This window comes from Artibeus jamaicensis, unplaced genomic scaffold, assembly GCF_021234435.1.
Source record: "Artibeus jamaicensis isolate MK-2021 breed Jamaican fruit bat unplaced genomic scaffold, CSHL_Jam_final contig_519, whole genome shotgun sequence".
In the NCBI taxonomy this organism is placed as follows: domain Eukaryota; kingdom Metazoa; phylum Chordata; class Mammalia; order Chiroptera; family Phyllostomidae; genus Artibeus; species Artibeus jamaicensis.
In genome coordinates, this window is record NW_026521871.1 from 51,183,137 (window position 1) to 51,201,676 (window position 18,540).

Genomic DNA, 18,540 nt, shown 5'->3' on the forward strand with positions numbered 1-18,540 from the left:
TTCAAGGCTCTTCTGTTGTTAATGAGCTTCTGCTGCTGGGCTCTCCGCTTCATTTGGATCTGGCTGTTTACACACATTTTTAATTTGTTCGATCATTTCACAGACCAGCAGTTTCATGGTTCAATTTGTTTCAGGCAAAATGGACTGTTACAAAAATACCCAGGCCACTTTCAGGTTGGAAACATGAACGAACTGAAGTTGCGACGACCGACAGGATGGCTTTTTTGTCCCAGTTACGGAATGGAGTCCTCTCCGTAAATGTAGACAGGTTCAGCAGCGCTACAACAGGAGTAATGTGTAAGACAAGCACAAGCATGTCCCTCTACTTCCTGGCCTTCCCTGGCTTTCTCGGACATGCCCGGAAGGCCGCCACAGTTTCAGATGCAGGTTTAGGCACACAGTCACGCTGTGGTCACTGCGCGCCAGGCGTCCTTAATCTGCATGGTGGTTCTGAGAAGGTGACGCCCTCACCAACCCCCCAGTTCTACTGAGGAGGCAGACGGGTCTGACAGGGAGGTCCCTGTGCCTAAGCACAGGGGCGAAAGCAGGTGCTGCAGGCGCAGGCTGGTTGGGGACCAGAGTCACAAACACCCCCAGTAGACTTTTCCCTCAGCTCAGTGGCTGCAAAACTCAGTGGGTCCCCTGATGCCTCTGCTCACCTGCTAGTTTTCCTTAAAGCAAACAAACACAAACAAAAAATACATTTCTCATAAATCATTTTACATTTCTCTAAAAATTGTAAGACAGTTCACGAAGACATGGAGTTGGAAAGAATGATACACCCTGCAGGTTGCTAATGCATCTGATGCCCCTTGGCCCCGTGGGACCTGTCTCCCACCCTCCACCTGCAGAGGGGACCACACCCGGATCTGGTGATCATCACCGCTGTGTGGACCCCAGGGTGTACCAGTTATTACCTGTGTGCTGGGCCCCTGAGTGCTCCGTGCTCTGGGTGGTCACCTGCCCCAGGAGCCCCTCCAGAGTGTGCTGCAGAAACAGCGTTGGCTTGCTGGAGGCTGAGGGAGCCCCACCCCTTCCAAGGCGGCACCCTGGCCTGTGCTCTCCATCTCACAGCTGCCCGCACCCTCGCCCTGTCGCCGTGGTGCCCTGCTGGCACCGCTGAGGGCCATGAGCCAGCCCCAGGTGAGTGCTGGGGTGGGATATGTGACTGCAGGCACAGCTCGGAGGTTTGGCTCGACACTGTAGTTTTGAAAAAGAACTAGAATTTCAAATTAAATGTATACCTACCACTGCCTAGTTACTGATAAATTTATCTGTTCTTGCTATATTTTCATCAGCTACTTGGCCAAAGGTGATTAACCTACCTCTTTAGGCTTGAAAAGAAGGATTTCCCTCTAATTCACTTCAAGTGGCACAGCAGTTCAGGTGCAATAACTACACTAACCATTCCTGAAAGCGCATCGTGGACAAGGAGGAAGAAAGCAGCGCCGCACCAAAGTGGACACAGTCAGTGTGACAGCGGCACAGCGGGCTGCCGCAGTGACCAATACGAACCCTCACGGTTACGTAAACACGGCTCCCGGGGACCAGAAAGAAGCCCACCCGCCACGGCACCGCTCAGTGCCACCTTCTGGCACTGCCTCACCCGTCCTGCAGCCGGGCACCAGCAGCAGCGCACCGGCTGCCGAGGGGCTGCGGCTGCCGAGCGGCTGCATCTGCCTGTCCTGGGCAGGCCACCCGGGGATCAGCCTGTGCTGAGTCTGAGCCTTTGCTGCCCAGAGACACGATGGAAACAGCACAGGCGCTGGCGTGCAAATGCTTTCACCTACCACGGTCGGCTCATTTAACAGTCTCGGGGCGTGGGGTTAACACGGACCATGACTGCGCTGTTAGAGACACATTTTTAAATGCTGTGAGCCAACACTGAAGTCTCAGAGGGAAAAGGGAGCAAGCCACCACCGCCTGTTTGCCACCAACTTCCAAACCCCAGTCCCACTGCTCTGCTGTAAGTTACCAGCACAAGGAGAATTGTCCCCGGCACACACAGGGCTGACAGCAACACCAGTCACTAATGACACTGAAGGGCTGCTGTGATGAATCATGGGACACCCAATGCAATGCCAGGATGAGCAGAATTTGCTCTAAAGACAGGTGTGCTGGAAAGTCCCGCAAGGCAAACTGCTTCCTTATGTCCCTGGTTACCCACAGAGCTGTGCTGTACCCTCTGAAAAGTTCGATCTACAGCAGAAAGGATGAAGTGAACACTGACATCCCGATTCCTACGGGGACAGACATTTTACGCAGTGGTGTCAGTGGGTCACGTGACTGTCAGGTGTGCACACGAGTCCCCATTAGAAGAGCTGCCCCGCGGCCCCACAGGCACCTCAGGGAACACCTGGTCCAAGACCTTGGTTTAGGGACAGGGACACAAGCAGAGGCTCTGAGACCTGCCCCAGCTGCCATGGCTGCTCCGTGCTGGAGTGTGGCCTGAAACACAGGCTGGTTAAGGTCCCGGGACCTGTGGAGACCGCCAGACTGACTGTGGGTCTCCTAACCCAAAGGAAATGTTTCTCTCCCTTCCTCACACTTCTCTGACTCCCCGGGGAAGGGCCTGTTCCTAAGGATCCTTTGCCAGGACAACGGCCCTGCCTTGAACAGCTGTGCACGTGCCACCTTTGGGAACACACACACACAGATGCGTGAGCAGCAGGTGGGAGGGTGGAAGGTTGCTCCTTAACACACTCCTGCACAAGCAGACAAGACCAGAGAACGAGCCACCCTCCGGTCACGACCGGTGCCAGCACACAGTGATGGAGACAGCGAGCGCGTGCCCCACAGGACAGCTAGCTTCACCTCTGTGGTGACCCATGAGTCTTGGAAAAGAAGGAGACACTGCCAGGGAGACGAGTGGACAGAGGGAACCAGCAGGGTGAGGAGAAAGTCAGGCACAAAGACGGGGTGTCCTAGGAACCGGGCACAGCTCCACACCTGGAGAGAGGCGTGGGCTTTAGCAGGGAGATTAGGAACGCCCCCCCCCCCCCAGGTGCGGCCAGACTTCCCCTGAGGAATGTGGAGATGCTGAGGGTCTGAGCAGGTGCAGAACGGGGAGGGGCACTTATCTGTGGGACAGCAAGCGGCAGCCAACCAAGGGGAAGCTGCAAGGAGGGAGAAGAGCCGGAGGTGGGGCGACCAGGCCCGGGGGGAGGAGAGTAAGAAGAGACCATTACCATATTCCTGACTAAAAAGAAAGTTTCACTACCAAAGTACTGGCAAAGTCCAGACACCATCTAAAATAAAAAGTTAGGGACCTACATTCCTGGCCTGAGCAAGGAAACCTAAAAGCACAGCTAGCTTATTATCACAGTGAGCTTTCCTTGGTCACGGAGTTCTCCCGTGATGTAAAAGAAGAATCTTCTTCACTCTTTTAAAAATTGATTTGCTAACATAGTTTATTTATTAAGTATATCTCATAGGTTTGAGTTACATTATTATGGTCCCTAATGATATTTTCTGTACTTGTTGAGGCACCAAATGAGAGCACAGCCGTAAGGGAAACCAGCAATACACACTGTGAGTGTGAAAATGGGTTTGATTTTCAACTCAGTGCCTGCTCCCGAGGCACTCAAAGGTGCAATTAAAGAATTGTAACCAGAATGTACAATTTCACCAACTAGGCACCACGCCCGAATCTGCTCCTTCAGACAGAAGGAAAACGTGGCAGGTTTTGGTGCCTCGTTCAAGAAGCACCAAAGGCACGAGACATATCTGTTGAAGAGCGAGTCAAACTGTGGATCTGAAAGTCCTACGGCCCGGTGCTCCGGCCTCACTCAGGCCTGCAGTGGGTGCCCCATCTACTGTGAAGCTCAGGCCCGGGACCCCGCCCGCCAGCGCTTCACTCTTTTGCCTTCGGGCTGGGGAATCTAGAGCCGGAACCTGGTAAAAGTTCTGTAGCTCTGGATATTTTCCGAACAGTCACGACCCCGTCCAAGACCAGTCCTGCTTTCCAGTTACTTGCGATACGAACTCTTCACCAGCATCGGGTGGAGCCGATCTCAGCCCCCACACACCACCAGCGCCGCCCAGTCAACACCCAGCACCCATGAAGGAGTGGGGCCTCGCCGCCGGGAACAGGGGAGGTGGCCTCCCTTTGTCTGGGGCCAAGCATCTGTGTCCTTCAGAATCTTGTTTCTCCAGACAGAAAACACTGTTCACATTACTTTAAGGGAACTGGGATGAATTTCAACAGTTACCTTTACAGTAAAAGAACAACTACAACCCAACATTTCAAAATATATGCATATCACATTACTAAGTTGTAAGATAATAAATAATGCACTAACCCATCTAATTTAGATTTCACACTTAGGGTAAATGGGGCATTAACAAAATATTGAATTAAAAAAGCCCCATCAAAGCTAAGTGTCTCCCAAGTGTTTTAAGGGGAGTTGACTTTTTACAACTTTTTACGTTGCACTTGAATATAATTCTTTTTTCAGCACTAGTATTCCCGAAGACCCACCCTTTTTTATTTTTTAATATTTTATTTATTTATTTTTAGAGAGAGGGGACGGGAAGGAGAAAGAGTGGGAGAGAAACATCATTGTGTGGTTGCCTCTCCTGTGTCCCCTACTGGCCTGCAACCCAGGAATGTGCCCTGACTGGGAACTGAACCAGCGACCCTTTGCTTCATGGGCCTGTGCTCAATCCACTGAGCTACACCAGCCAGGGTTCAAAGACCCATCCTTTAAGGAGAAAACTGGAAGTGGGAAGAGGGCAAGTCTTTCCTTTGTGTTACATGAGAAGTTGGAAATGTTTCTACCTTGTTAATTGCTTTGGAAAATGCACAATAAAAGGCATTATGTTTTGTGAAATTATCTAACTTTTTCCTGCCTCACAAAATTTATCATATTTAACATACAAACTTGGAAGAAGGTAAAACAAAGGGAATAAGAAACTGCACAAAGTTTTGGTTTTTAACTGTATTTCACTAAGTTGTTGCAAAAAGACTTTTCCTCTAAGTAATTTTACATATGTCCTACTACTGTCACTTAAAATTTTTATTTTAAAATATTAGTCTTCTTGGTGGTCCCACATCTGATTCTGCAGGGCGATACTATTTAAATTCCATTATCGAGAGTGTAATGGAACTGTTTATGACTGGAACACTGTAAGTCCCTCTGTATTCATATTTTATTTAAAACACAACGAAACAAAACATTCCGAGCCTGCAGCATAATAAACTATTTTGATGTGCTCTGAAAACCGTATGAAAACATAATGAGCCTTTTTGATCCACATTGTGCAATTTATATACCCAGCGAGGAAGTGACGATACCAGCCCCCTGCACCCCCCTGCGCCTCCTCTGAGCCCCCCGAGACCCACGCCAGCCCAGGGCAGGAGAAACTGCACTGGGAGTCAACAGTGCTAGGAGGGCGGAAGGCCTGCCCTGCGTTTCCAGGTGGGCAATAGGATTCCGAGTGATCTGAAGAGCAACCTTTCCCTCGACTCTTGACTACCTGGCTGCTGTTCTGCTAACCTGGCCCGTAGAGGCCACGCCTTCCCTGCCGGTTCCCCCGTGAGGAAAGTGGCACACTGTCCCACAGCCGAGTGCTGGCACGGGAACGCCCTCCTGCGTGCGCACGGGAGACCCACCACTTCCTCGGCCACTGTGCCCACGGCCCTGGGCTTTCAGTGCCTCGTCCGCTGTGGCAGGTGCAGGTGGTGATGCTGCGGGGAGGGGGAACGTGGGTGGGCGGAGACTCCAATGCTAATTCCGAATGGGCTCTACAGGACGCATCAAAGGGAGGCCCAGTCCCGGTGGTGCCAAACTGAATCCCACCTTTTTGTTCAGTAATTTTCCTGTGAGAGAAGCCTGCCTCCCCTTTTTATTTGTGTCCCGGAAAAAGCAGATCCCACTGATGGTGACAATGGTCCTGCAGCTGACTAATGACTCCGAGTGTCTGAATTTGAAATGAAGGTGGATTAAGGGAGATTTAATCCCTTGGAAGCCCAGGAGGATATGAGGGGAGTGGAGCTCAATTTTGAAAAGAGGTTGTATTTTTCTTTGGTTCTTTGTTCTTTAATCAAATCAGTGGATATGAACTTGAAGAGCCTTGCAGAGCAGGCTGGTGGGAGCTTCCACAGGGCTCCCATTTGGGCTGCTTCTCTCTCTGGAGTGGTGCCACGGTCACGGCCCTGAGAACAGTGCAAAATGTATACTTTGGCTGCAAAGAAGCAGATGGTTTCAAGTCTAATGGGGGACCATTTAAAGACACCCCGGCCTGCATTTTAAGTCTCAGACACAACTGCATTTTAGAGTTACTGTTTCCCAGAAAAATTAGTTTCAAGGGGATTATAATAACCAGACATTTCTTCCTGAGATTGCCACTGTGTTAAGATGTCACTGGCTCACAAGCACTTGGGTGCTTCCTTTCTCACTCTCTACAGGTGACCTGTTTGATTTGAGCGCCCTGTGTCTGCCCACAGAATAGGCCCCAGTGCCAGAAAGGGATGATGTGTGTATATATTTATTTAACTAATAGGTCCACATAATAGTGGTATCTGAACTGCCACAGGGACATTTGATGGCTTCAACAAGATTCCTAAAACTACGGATGGAAAAACAAGCAGGTCACACCACCAGACATAAAGGCATATCCAACCCACTCTGCCCTCCTGTATCGGCTCTAACTCTTAACCACTTCACCACCTCTGCCCAAGTCCAGGAGGTTTGAAACGGAACGGGCGGAGCCTCGGGGCTTTTACAACCAGGCGAGCGCTGATGCAGTTGGTTTTGAGCGAATGTGGGGAAGGAGGCAGCTACTCCGCTGCCAGGAGTCCTGGCGGTTTTCCACCAGCCCAGGCAGGGCTGGGGACGACGGCTGAGAACACAGTCACCAAGGCAGGCGCAGGGGCAGCTGCAGCGAGCGGGACCCCACCCACTCACCATACCGACCTCACGCCGCTGTCATTGTTCCCAGCCTGGAATGCACTCGGGTGCTTCTGAGTCAACCGCTCACCTCTTTAGCAAGGGCTGTCCCCACCTTACGACTTCTCAGTCCTAGTCAGGGTGTTCTTTTTTGAGCAAACGAAAAAAAAAGAGCCCATACAAATGGCAAACAGTTGTCTTCATTCTCTGCCTTGTTTGAACAATGAAAATTACATGCACTATGATCTCAAACAAAATCTTTACTATGGTAGAGCCATCAAAAAAAAAAAGGAAAAAAAAGCCTGACCTCAGGATAAAACCAGTCAGACAAGCAGGAGGCAACTGCTGTGGGACCTCTCAGATGGCTGCTTCTGTTTCCTGTTCCTTCTCACCCCTCTTCCTTTCCTCCAGGTCTGCGGAAGAGGCCCCGGGGGAAGACAGAAAGTTTTCTTTCCCCAGAATGCACGTGCATGTGGGTTCTAGTTCAATCCAGGGCAGGTTCTGAGACCCTTCTTTGTGTCTCCCAACAAGACTGGGAGACAGAATCAGCAGAATAAAAAGAGATGCATGAGCATCTGCAAAGATGCACAGAAGAAAAAGCAAAATAATCTGCTAAAAGAAAATGAAGCAAAAAAAAGGGGGTGGGGAGGCAAATAGTAACACAGGCACGAAGAACAAAGGTTAAATGGAGGCGGTCAGAAAGCATCGATCTCAAAGAACAGCCACTCTGCGCACTTAGACCTTTCTCTTCCTTCAAAACAGAAAAAGGGGGGGTTACGATGGGGGGTGGGGGGCATGTGAAAGAAGGGAAAAGCTTTGTGTGCCGCACACGCAAAGATTCGTAGAACAGAAGCTCAGTTCTATCGCGTGGAACTCGTATCATTATTCTCACTAGAAAACCTACGCTCTAACTTGTTCCAGGCCTATTACTCAGGGAATTCTGCCACTGAAAGAGCCAAGACTTACCCTGTCAAGCATGAGCCCAAGAGGAGCCACCCCACAGGGGCCCCACTGCGATCCCCGACGGAAGAGCCCTGCCCGGCGACCCGACGCCGCCCTCCGGGTCCAGAAATTCATTTGGAATCCAAGTCAGTTTGGGTCGGTTGGCACTCCCAGACGACCTGGTTTTGGCTAACACCCAGCCGGACAGCAGCTGTTTGAAGGAGTCACAGGGCCGGGGTGGGGGGTCTGAGGGGCTCACTGCCAGAGGGCAGGTAAAGCTCCCCCGCAGGCAGTCTCTCCTCTTCCACAAGACCTCCAAGGATCGGGATGAAAACCACCCATTTCTAAGAACGGACTATTAAAACATAGTATTTTGTCTCTTGATGGTCAAGAAGTTCTCTGTTGCACTCTACTGAGAATCTGTTATTTACACCCATCCTTTCTATGGCAGAAAACAGGGTAAAAGCCACAGACTTTGGGCTGCCAGCCAGAGCTGGACTGTCCCGGATCAGCCTGTGCAGTGGCTCCTGGGATTGCACCCACTCTACAGAGGAAGAAACTGAGGCCGGAGAGGTCTGGGAACTTGCCGGGGGTTACTTAGTAGTGGTGAAGCTGGGGTTCCTGAGACATGCACCCCTGACTCCGAAAGCTATCTTCTTAACTCCCAAAGCAGGCAAGCCGCCCTTTCTGCTCCGGCCCCATTTCACATCCTCAGGGAACTGAAATGTTTCATTGAAGATCAGTGTTTTGCTACAGATTGTGACAAAAAATGAGAATCCCTCAGCGAGTGTCTCCGATTGCAACTGTTTAATCACACATCTTTTTCACAGAAATGATTTGTGCACATCTAGCCTGAGTAAAATTTAAATAACCCAGACTGATGTTTTTGGAAATGGCTTTCTACAACATACATTAACAATAAGTGGACCCATTAGTCCAAGAAGTCAAAAAGAAGCAATCTGGGTTTGTTCTGTCTCCCGTCAAAACTGCATCCATCACACGTGAAAGCAGAGGGGGCGGGAGCTCGCTTCCCAGGCGCTGGCCAGTTTGTTTCCCTCGCGCCTGGGACTGAGACCAGACGTGCGCATTAAAAATACTCCCATCATTTTTTTCCAAGACAACTCAGAACAAAACAGCCTGCAAATCTACCTACACAAACACTGCTTTAAGCAACTTGAAGGAAGAAGTGAAGAGATTCTCGAGATCCATTTATTTTCTAAAAAACAGAGATTTTCCCCCCCATTTTTTTTCGGTGTGTGTGTGTCGGGGGTGGAATCAAGACTTCAAAGTTGCAGCCCTGATATCACAGTTTCCCTGGCACCACCTTACCGACTCTGACAGGTCAGCCACGGATAAAAAAATAAGTAAATAGAAACTCGAAAGCTTGTGAGGGGAAAATTCCTTTCCCCCCAACCACAAATTTAGGGTGGGAGGGCACCACAGTGAACAGAGCTTTGAAAGGAAAGGGGAAAGAGAAGATGATGCATTTCTGAACTGAATTCAGGGCCCAGTGGTGTTTGATCTGGCATCTGCTCTTTGCTTCTTCCTCCACCACTTTCTTCACCTGCTCACTTCACTCCATCTCCCTGGTAAATGGCGCCACCACACACATTCGCAGACAGCAAGAGATGTCCACAGTCCAACCTAGACCTCATGCCATGGCTATCCTGGGGAACCACAGGAGCAGGGTCCTCCAGACGGTGCTCCGAACCCGACTCCCCTGCCTCACTGGACAGGTGAGTGCGCAGTGGTCAGAGCATCGGATCACAAGACACATTGTTCCAACGTCCATTTCGGGTATCCAACAACCAGCACATCAAGTTGTTTGTGTCATCAATTAACATCAATTACTGGTTGCTCTTTCAGGGTGATTTTCATGTTCAAAGGGGTTTTAGAGAGAAGGTGAACTCACTGTCTATGTGCCAGGCACCGTGCTACTCACGGAGTATCTCATTTCACTTCATGGCAAATTCTACCTGCTTCTCCTTAAGCATCAGAGAGGCGGTAGAGGAAGGTGGAAAGAAGGCTGAGCCAGGAGCCACATTCTGGACCCAGCCATATCTTGTTTGGCTGGCCACGTAAACCTTCTAGTCTGCTTGCTCGTCTGTACGGTGCTAGAGTGGAATCCGCTGGCCTCCCCGGAGGCTCTGTACGGACTCACGGGGAGGACAGCTTCGTGGGTGCTTTGGTGGTCGCAGTGTCCTCAAGAATGTGAGCTTCACGTATTACTATCTTCCAGGCCACACAGTGGTGGGACTTTGTAGATCTGTGGACAAGGTGCCATGTCTCAGCAACGACTAATTTTACAGTCCATAGTAAAAAGAGGTACAGAAAAGTGGAAAGGTCTGCAGGACGGCTCAGCAACAGCGATGGCCTCAAAGTCCCAAGAACCTTCTTGGACAGGGTAGTTGGAGGTACTAAGGTCGGGCAGAATCGAGGGGGGAACTCTGGCAAATCACCAAATCTTTACTGGTTGCTCTTTATGCAGGAAGAGGGAGCCAAGAGAGTATGGGACTCCAGCGCCAGAGACCTGGGTATACGGCACGGACTGTGATTTATTGATGATCTGATTTTAGACAAATCACTCGGCAGTTGCTTTTTTCCTTTCAAATTCTTATTGCATAAAAGTAGAGAGACTAATATAATGGATTGCCACAAATCTGCTCATTACCTAGCTTCAACAACGATCAATTCATCATCAAACTTGGTTCATCTGTCGCCCAGCCTCCTTTCCTGGATTATTAGCTCATTAGTTATCTATTATTGTGTAACAGATGCCCCAACATTCAGTGGCTTAAAACAAGCATTTATCACCTCACCCTTTCTGTGGGTCAGGAATTCGGAAGCAGCTGAGGGGCGTTGGCTCAGGACTGTAGTCACCTGAAGGCCTGACTAACCCAGTCCATAAGCCGAATCTGGCCCATTACTTGTTTTTGTTAATAAAGTTCTATTGAAACACAGCTTCTCTCATTTACGTATCGCCTATGGCTGCTTTTGCACTACAGCAGCAGAAATTAGTAGTTTTGATAGAGACTGTGTGGCCCACATGCCTCCCAGATTTACTGTCCGACTCTTTACTGAAAAAGTCCACCAACCCCTGGACTAGAGAATCCGCTTCCAGGACAGTTCGCTCACGTGGCTGTGGGCCGTGGCCTAGTCACGTGGCCTCTCCTCTGGCTGCTTGAGATTTGGTGCACAACCTCAGGAGTCCCCTGGGTGAAATCCAAACTGCGCCCCATGCACCAAGGGCAGGGTGAGACTGAAGAGAGGCAGGGTGTTCTGGGTTGGCAGGGGGCAGTTCTAATCAGCTGGGGAACGCCCGCGCGAGGCATGTCTTGGGAGGCTGCCAGAGGAGCAGATCTCCGTCCTGGCCTGGCAGGACCTAAAAGTTTACAGAGGCCTTACTGGGGTTCAGTCACAAACACAGCCCAGATGGGCTGGACACCACGTCGTTCTGTTGAGGTTGTGTCCTTGAAACAGCCCCCAATGTGGGGACAGCAGGCGGCATGTACAACCCGAGGACCGGGGAGGGGTGAGGAGCTTCTGCTGCCCGGCCTGGCTCAGAAGTCGTGTTCCCCAGACAACCTCCTCCAACACTGGGTGGGAAGTGGTCCAGGAGGGAGAAGAAGACAGAGGCCATCATGTCTTTTTATGACCCAGCCTCAGAGGGGACACACCAACATTTCTGCAGTGTTCTGTTGGTCACAGACCAACCAAAGCAGAAGGTGGGATGGCCCTCCACGAGAGTGTAAATACTGGGAGGCAGAGAATTGGGGACCAGCTTGGCAGCAGCCGCCCAGGGTTAAGAACCCTTTCCTTAGCCTCTTGAAGCAGGGTTCGGAGCAGGATCAAGAGTTTTTTCAACTCTGATGCAGGGCATTTTTGATGTTACATTCTTTGCTTTGACCACGGAATGCACTCAATATTTGTTGCTGAGTTTTAATACCTGTATTTTAATTTTGGCTGTGTATCAATTCAGTATAATATACTATACGTGTTCTTAGAGCCATTATTAATGTAAAGTGATTATTTTCCTTTAATTCAGAAGCTCAAACAGTTCTTAAGTCCAAGCACTTCTGGTTTTCCGCATTCTAGTCTTAGGAGACAAGAGAAAAATCACTAAATGTCCTGTTCCCAGGGATTTAAAGTCTAAATTTCTTAGTCTATTGATCACTGTATTTTCACCCCAATCTCTTAGGTTTACGTTCATTGCATGACACAATATTCAATCACATCTGAGGTTCTATAGCATTGGAAATCGATGGAAATCAACGCTGTTTATTAATATTAAATAAAAGATTTTCTATTTTAGCAACTTACTAGTAATTAAATTCAAAAGTTAAAAATAAAGCCTGTGGTTTCCTGACATGGTAAGTACTCTGTAATGACTTCCTGAATCCCAACTACGACACGCAGAGGAGAATTTCAAGGTCAAAGGATCAGAATTTAGTAGCAGAAAAAGGCACAGAAGAATGAGGCTTTGACCTAGTGATGAGCATTTAATTCCTGACTCATTCATCCAACAAATAACAGTGCTGCATCTGGAGTAATCCTGTCCCTAGGAAGCGTCTAGTCTGGTCACCTTGACCTTGACGAAGCCAACCATACAGTCTTCTATACCCCAGAATATTTGGTAAAAACAACAAGTAAATAGGTGCATATGTGAGTGCCCCAGGATTTATCTGGAAAGCAGGACCCCCTCTCACACCCGCTGACCCTAAACACAATGAAATTATTTCTCTCCAGGCAGTAGAATTACTAGTCTAGAACAAAATCTGGATTGGGTCTCTAAGAACTTTTAATATCTCACCAAGACCTATCTCACTGCTTTTCAAGTACACAGTGCTTGGCATTCTATAGTCTCTAGAATTTATCATAGAGTGAATTTTCCCTTTACAAACACAGACATGTTGTAACGACACGTGGGGCCACGACTTGGCCGGGTCCTTCTGTAGGGGCCGGGTCTGTGCTTCTGGCCCCCTGCCTGCGCTGTTCCGTCTGTGCGCCTGGTGACTAGGAAAATGCTCTGTTTTATTCTGTTTCGTGACCTATTCAGTAATTTCAACAAGGAAAAATAAATCTGGTTCTGACTTGGCCATGTTTCTTACATCCGGGCAAACAATTAAGACACACACATTTTCAATTTTTCTTAGAAAACCAGGGAAATAAGTAGCAATTTACAGAAATTGACCAGGGAAGACAAAAATGATCAAAAGCTCCCTGGAGCTTTAGTGAAGCATCTTATTTTAATGTTTAGGTGCCTCTGTGCACTTTGAAGAATGTTTTCTCCAGTGAGAACGGAGAACGCTGGGGAAAGTCTGCACACCCACGGCAGGGCAGGGACTGTCCCGGGCTGGGCACGGGGTCCTTCTCAGCGCTCACATCCAATCCTCAGAATGTGTTCTCTTCCCCAGTGGCCCCAGGAAGGCACGCAGCCAGTCTCCATTTTGCCAGAGTACCTTTTTTAAGATTCCTCTTTTTTGTTTGAGAACATCATTTGTCATTTACTTAAAATATTAGCTTCTCGACTGGGTATGAGCCAACAAATTCAGTACGATTAAGTGGAGACTTATTCATACTCTTCTGGGCATCCAGCCCTGTGCTGGGTGTGGGGACACAGCAGTAAGATGTCACCTGGCCACATGCAGTGAGGTGAATGCACAGAAATGAGCACCAGGTCCCTGGGTCACACATGAAGGGGAGACTCCCCGGCTGGATGTGGGTGGGGTCTGTGAAGTGGATGGCGGAGTCCCAAAGTAGCAGGGTGCCGAGGAATCCATGAGCAGTGCAATCCTGCCGGACCCAAGGGGAAGAGGAAGTGACAAGGGAGGGGGCCGCAGCGGCACCAGGAGCCAGGATTTGTTACGGCACCAGTCACCCTTGAAGAAAGTTAACCTTTGTGAACTGGAGGTAAGTCACACGCAGAAGGCTAACAGACCCCACCCAGCACCTGGTCTGAGGAGCTGCGGCTCAAGCAGAAGGCTCAGGACAGTGCCTGGCGCACGGGCCACCTGTGCCGGCTGTTACTCCCCTGTTATCATCACTGTGCAGCTGGTCAGGGAAATGGGTGGGGCTGCCGCAGAGGTGGAGTTATGTCTCCTTTGGTTGAATGGCACCACTTCTATCCCAGATTACTCCTTGGTTTGCCCAGTGACGCAGGGCACCCAAGCATCAGGTAGTCCACCACCACCACCACCATCAGTACCACCATCACCACCAGTACCACCATCATCACCACCATTACCACCAGCCTCACCATCAGTACCACCACCATCACCAGCACCACCATCACCTCCCCACCACCCTGCGAACCACTGTGTCTCAGTCACGCCGCCTCGCTCCAGCCTCACCTGACCTCACACAGTCGACACCACTGTCCTTGGATTCACCAAAGTGTGGGAAAACGGGTATGACACAGAAAGGTCAAGTTGCTCATCCCAAAGCCGCACAGAACTGTGAGATAAACCCCCCGACACAGGAAAAATGACAGATCGGCTTGGAGGGCCGCCTGAACTCCCGACACACTTCCAACTTTGGCTTACCTTCACCTCGAGAGCTTGCTAAGCTGGGAGCGAACTTGGGTCCTGGGATGTGGGCCACCTCCCCCCAGGGACTGAGGCTCCGGCACCGCCTGCCCCGGGCCTTCCTAGAAGCCGAATCTTCATCTGGATGCAACATTTCATTCTGAAGGACATGCTGACCGATCCACATGCGATCACATATTCAACAAACACTGCGCATGCTCATTCTCTGTGTAAAACTTCTAACTTTCCATTAACGATGCTGATTTATCTACCCTAACGTGAGAGTACAAGTGCGGGGAAGAGAAGTTCAGGGGCTCTTGGGAACCACTGAGACTGGTGTGAGTCCCCTTCACCCTAGCAAATAGAGACGGGACAAAATCCCGGCAGGCCACCAGCCCGTCCTGTCAGGAGTCCCACGCCTGTGGCACCCTAAAGTCCTTTCCCTGTTCTTTCAGCTGATTTCCTAAATTGTTACTTTTCTCAAAGGCTCCATACGGACCCAGTGCTCTGGCTTCTGTGGGGCGGCAGCACCCGGGAGGGCTGGCTGCCCAGAGGCGGGTTCCAGTGGTGACCAAACCCGGGTGTCGCAGACGTCCTGTCCTTGTGCCCAGACCACCCTGTCCGGCGACCCCTTCCTGTTTCTGATTGGATCTTAAAATTACTAAGGGTCAAATGAATCAATTTGAAAAGAAATAAAAGGGCATCACTAGCATGGTATTTACTGTCTAGAATTCTCTGTAAAGGTCTCACCAACTGAAGCCCAATCATCGGAAAATGCCCTTTGCAAAGCAAACAGTTTTATTTTCCCAGTGGTCTCTCACCTCGGCTCTGTCTGATTTGCCCACACATTTAAAAACGCCACCGTTTCCTGTCTGACGCTGACAAGAGAACGGCTCTCAGGACCTTTCCTCAGCCGCCCCCGCACTTGCCGCTGCCCCAGCTGTCACGCCGAGAGGAGTCCCTGGAACCCCGGGGCCAGCCCTTCCCCAGGCTGGGTGAACCACAGAAGTGCTGGGTGTCGACGTGAGAGTCGGAGCCTTCCCGCAGACCGTGGAGCCCAGCCTTTATTTTCCAAACCAAGAACTGAGGCCCAGAGCGGCTGCCTGGCTCATTCAGGGCGGCTGCACTTGACCCAGAACTCACTTGTTCTTGGCACTCACCTAACCCGGCCTGGGATCTATCTTCTGGGATCTGTCTTTGCCGGCGTCTGGGGCTTTGAGGAGGGGGCATGGAGTGATAGGAAGGGTTTTATAAATGTAGGCACCTGCCCCCATCCCCAGATTTAGGGAATAAGACCCTTCAGGGTGGCCCTGGCTGGGTAGCTCTGTTGGTTAGAGCATCGTCCTGATACGCCAAGTTGCAGGTTCAATCCCCAATCAGGGCACATACAAGAATCAACCAGTGAATGCATAAAAAAGAGGAACAACCAATCCATTTTTTTCTCTCTCTAAAATAATAAAACAACGACAACAACAAAAGCTTCAGGGATGGGGCCTAGTCACATGTATTTGTCAAAGGTTCTCCATTTAAGGGGCATAGCCCAATGTAAGGACTCTGATGAATTCCAATTTCTCCATCGTGTTTACTGGATGGGAATTGAGCTGAAAAGTAGCAATTCAAATTTAAAGTAAACACAAGAACCAATCACGTGCAGTAATTTCTAATGACAAGTTTACTGTCAATTCCTACTCACTTCACAGTGAGTCTGGAGATAGGCAGGCGTTCACATGGCTCACTCTGAGGCATGTTTGCAGTAACTCTGTTCTGTCTCCGACGGGAGGACCGGGCGGAAGCCCTCTCCGCCTTCGCCCCCTGGGAGCAGCCCAGTGGGCCGAGGCTCTACTTATTTACAAAGCAGAGAGTTAAATGCCAGGTTAAAGAGAAATAAGAAAAATTCTATATCCCAGAAATGTCAATAGTTCAGCAAGTGAACAAAAGACACACCGTTAATTTGAGTTTCTGGAAGGCACAAGCCGGTGACCTTTCGTACCTAGCACCGTCTGAAATTTGGGGCTCAGAACAGCGGGAAAGGTGATGACAATCTCCGTCTCTGACGGACAGCGGCACAGACCTGGGTCCACGCAGCAGAGCGGACGGCGCAGCCCGGCCTTGGGCCAGCACGACGTGAGGGCCTTGTGTCCTCAGATGGTAATTTTACCAAGAAAGTAGCGAAGGGAGGACCACTTCTCCGTGGCTGCAGCCCCGGGCCTGAGAAACCCTGATCTCGGCCCCCAAGGGACTGGAAGCTTCCCAGCCACATGTGCACTACTTTGGCAGCCTTTCGTGGGAGCCAGGAATGCCATGTCCAAAGGCATCTGATAAATACAGCAAGTCGACCTTTCAGACACGCCTGTCCCTCCAGAACCCTAACAGCACACCCAGCACCAAAACCACGCTTTTCTTAGCGGGTGACATTAATCAGAGAACCACATCTCTGCCCCCAGGAGAGAAAAGCCCCGAGAGACTTAACATCTTTAAGATATTTTTTCCTCTTTTCAAATAATAGGAGATGGAATTTTGGTCAGCGCTTCACTTCTCCGTGGAGATGAATGTGCATAAATTTTGCCTTTGAAGTAGAGCTGTGCTTCACTGTCGGGCAGGGTGGATGTGAAGATACGGAAACCCAGGAGCTGAGATGACTGGAGAGATCATCTGGCCAAATTCGTAACAAGCACCGATATCTGAGAGTCCTCCAAAAGCTAACCTAACAGCTCTGTAGCAGGGCTTTTAGGTAAGTGCCTTCAGCAACCTGAGACATGCTAATAATGTCCAACATAAGCGAAGCCCCTTTCAGACAAATACACGACAACGTGAACTCCTGAGCAGGAGGAAAGCTTTCCTCACCTGGAGCCAGACCTGGCCTTGACCTGGAGTTGATGTGTGTACACGCCCGCAGGAAGCTGCCTGCCCCGATCTGAAAAACCTCACTAGGAATGTAGTCAGTGGGGAAAAACTCTGCCGAAGGCAATGCTTACAATTAAAAATTTTTTGCTTACACACCCCTTAAAATTTGGGGGTTTTACATGCCCTTCCAACACAATTTTAAGTTGAATCTAAAATTTTCACCAAAAGTTAAATAGTTGCAAAAATGGAAAATTTTCTTCTGGACTGATGGGTCATTATAATTATTATTGATGCATAAATGATTTGAAAATTACATGAGCATAGTATACGCTCTGACAATTATTGGGCATAAGTTTCTGGATACATTTTAGAAATGTATCTCCTAAAGAGATGATCTGGTTTGGGGGGCGGGAGATGGGGGTGCCTTTGTGGAATGCAGCGTAGCCCGGGCCACCTCTGTCTGGATAGGCCCGCTCTCACCCCGTGACAAAGGACAAGGTAGGGTTCAAGACGCTGAGAGGTGCACCCTCTTTCTGCAAAGCAGGAGGAGGGCAACTGTGAAACGACAGGTGGCACGGGCAGCGGGGGAGCCGGGACAGGTGGGCACCTCAGACAGTTGTGTTTTAGGAAGGAGGACTCGCATAGGTTGAGATCGGCGGGTTGGGGCCCTGGCAATGGTCTGTGCCCACGGGCTCCTTGCAAAGTCGGAGGAGCTTGCTGTGCGGCGGGGCTGGGCTCCGCCCACCCCTACGGGACATCTACTTCTCTGTCCCTCACCCTCGTGGCCTCAGCCTCTCATTTAAATGAGAGCTGAACAGTTTAAATACCGAAGAGGTGCCAAGTTAACAGCCTGCAGGCCTGTCCTCCTCTGGGTCTCGCTGTGACCTTGAGTTTTACTGAGGAATTTCCAAGCAAATTCCACTTACATCACATTGCATCTTCCTTTCCCCACTCAATTTGTGGCCTCAGCCTTATGTGTGAAATACATATTGTGTGAAAATAACTTCATTCTAAAGATTTCATCTGATGTTTACATTTTTTCCTTAAAAAAAAGGCATATGAAAGTTTGTAAAAAAAAAAAAAAAAGGATGAGAGAGGAGGAGGAGAAGAATACGTGGTGTCCAGTGAGTCTGAAAGCGGCACGAGGGAGGTGAAGGACCTTTTCAGAAGGTGCGGGAGAACTGGTGAGCTCCAGCATGAGATGTCGATTCTCTGTTTTATTTTACTTTATTTTTGGTTGCTGGTAGAATGTGGAAGTCACTGGGAAGAGCTTTCTGCTTCTTGGCACTTTTTGCTGTTTCTGCCCACACTTTCTTGTTCTCTCTCATTCTGCAAGATAT

At 49.8% G+C, this 18,540-nt stretch overlaps 1 protein-coding gene across 4 annotated transcripts in view; it reads right to left on the bottom strand.

Annotated features, from left to right (window-relative positions):
• Positions 1 to 18,540, bottom strand: part of ANO10 (anoctamin 10) — a 115,613-nt gene that overhangs the window by 12,259 nt on the left and 84,814 nt on the right. Inside the window, exon 13 of one of the 4 annotated variants that reach the window (XM_037148230.2) lies at positions 18,418 to 18,529. The exons of the other annotated variants lie outside the window; for them this stretch is intronic. Coding sequence (XP_037004125.2) covers positions 18,458 to 18,529 — 72 coding nt within the window. The 3' untranslated portion in view covers positions 18,418 to 18,457. Of the gene's footprint in view, positions 1 to 18,417; positions 18,530 to 18,540 lie in introns of those variants that run through there. 4 annotated transcript variants of the gene reach the window in all.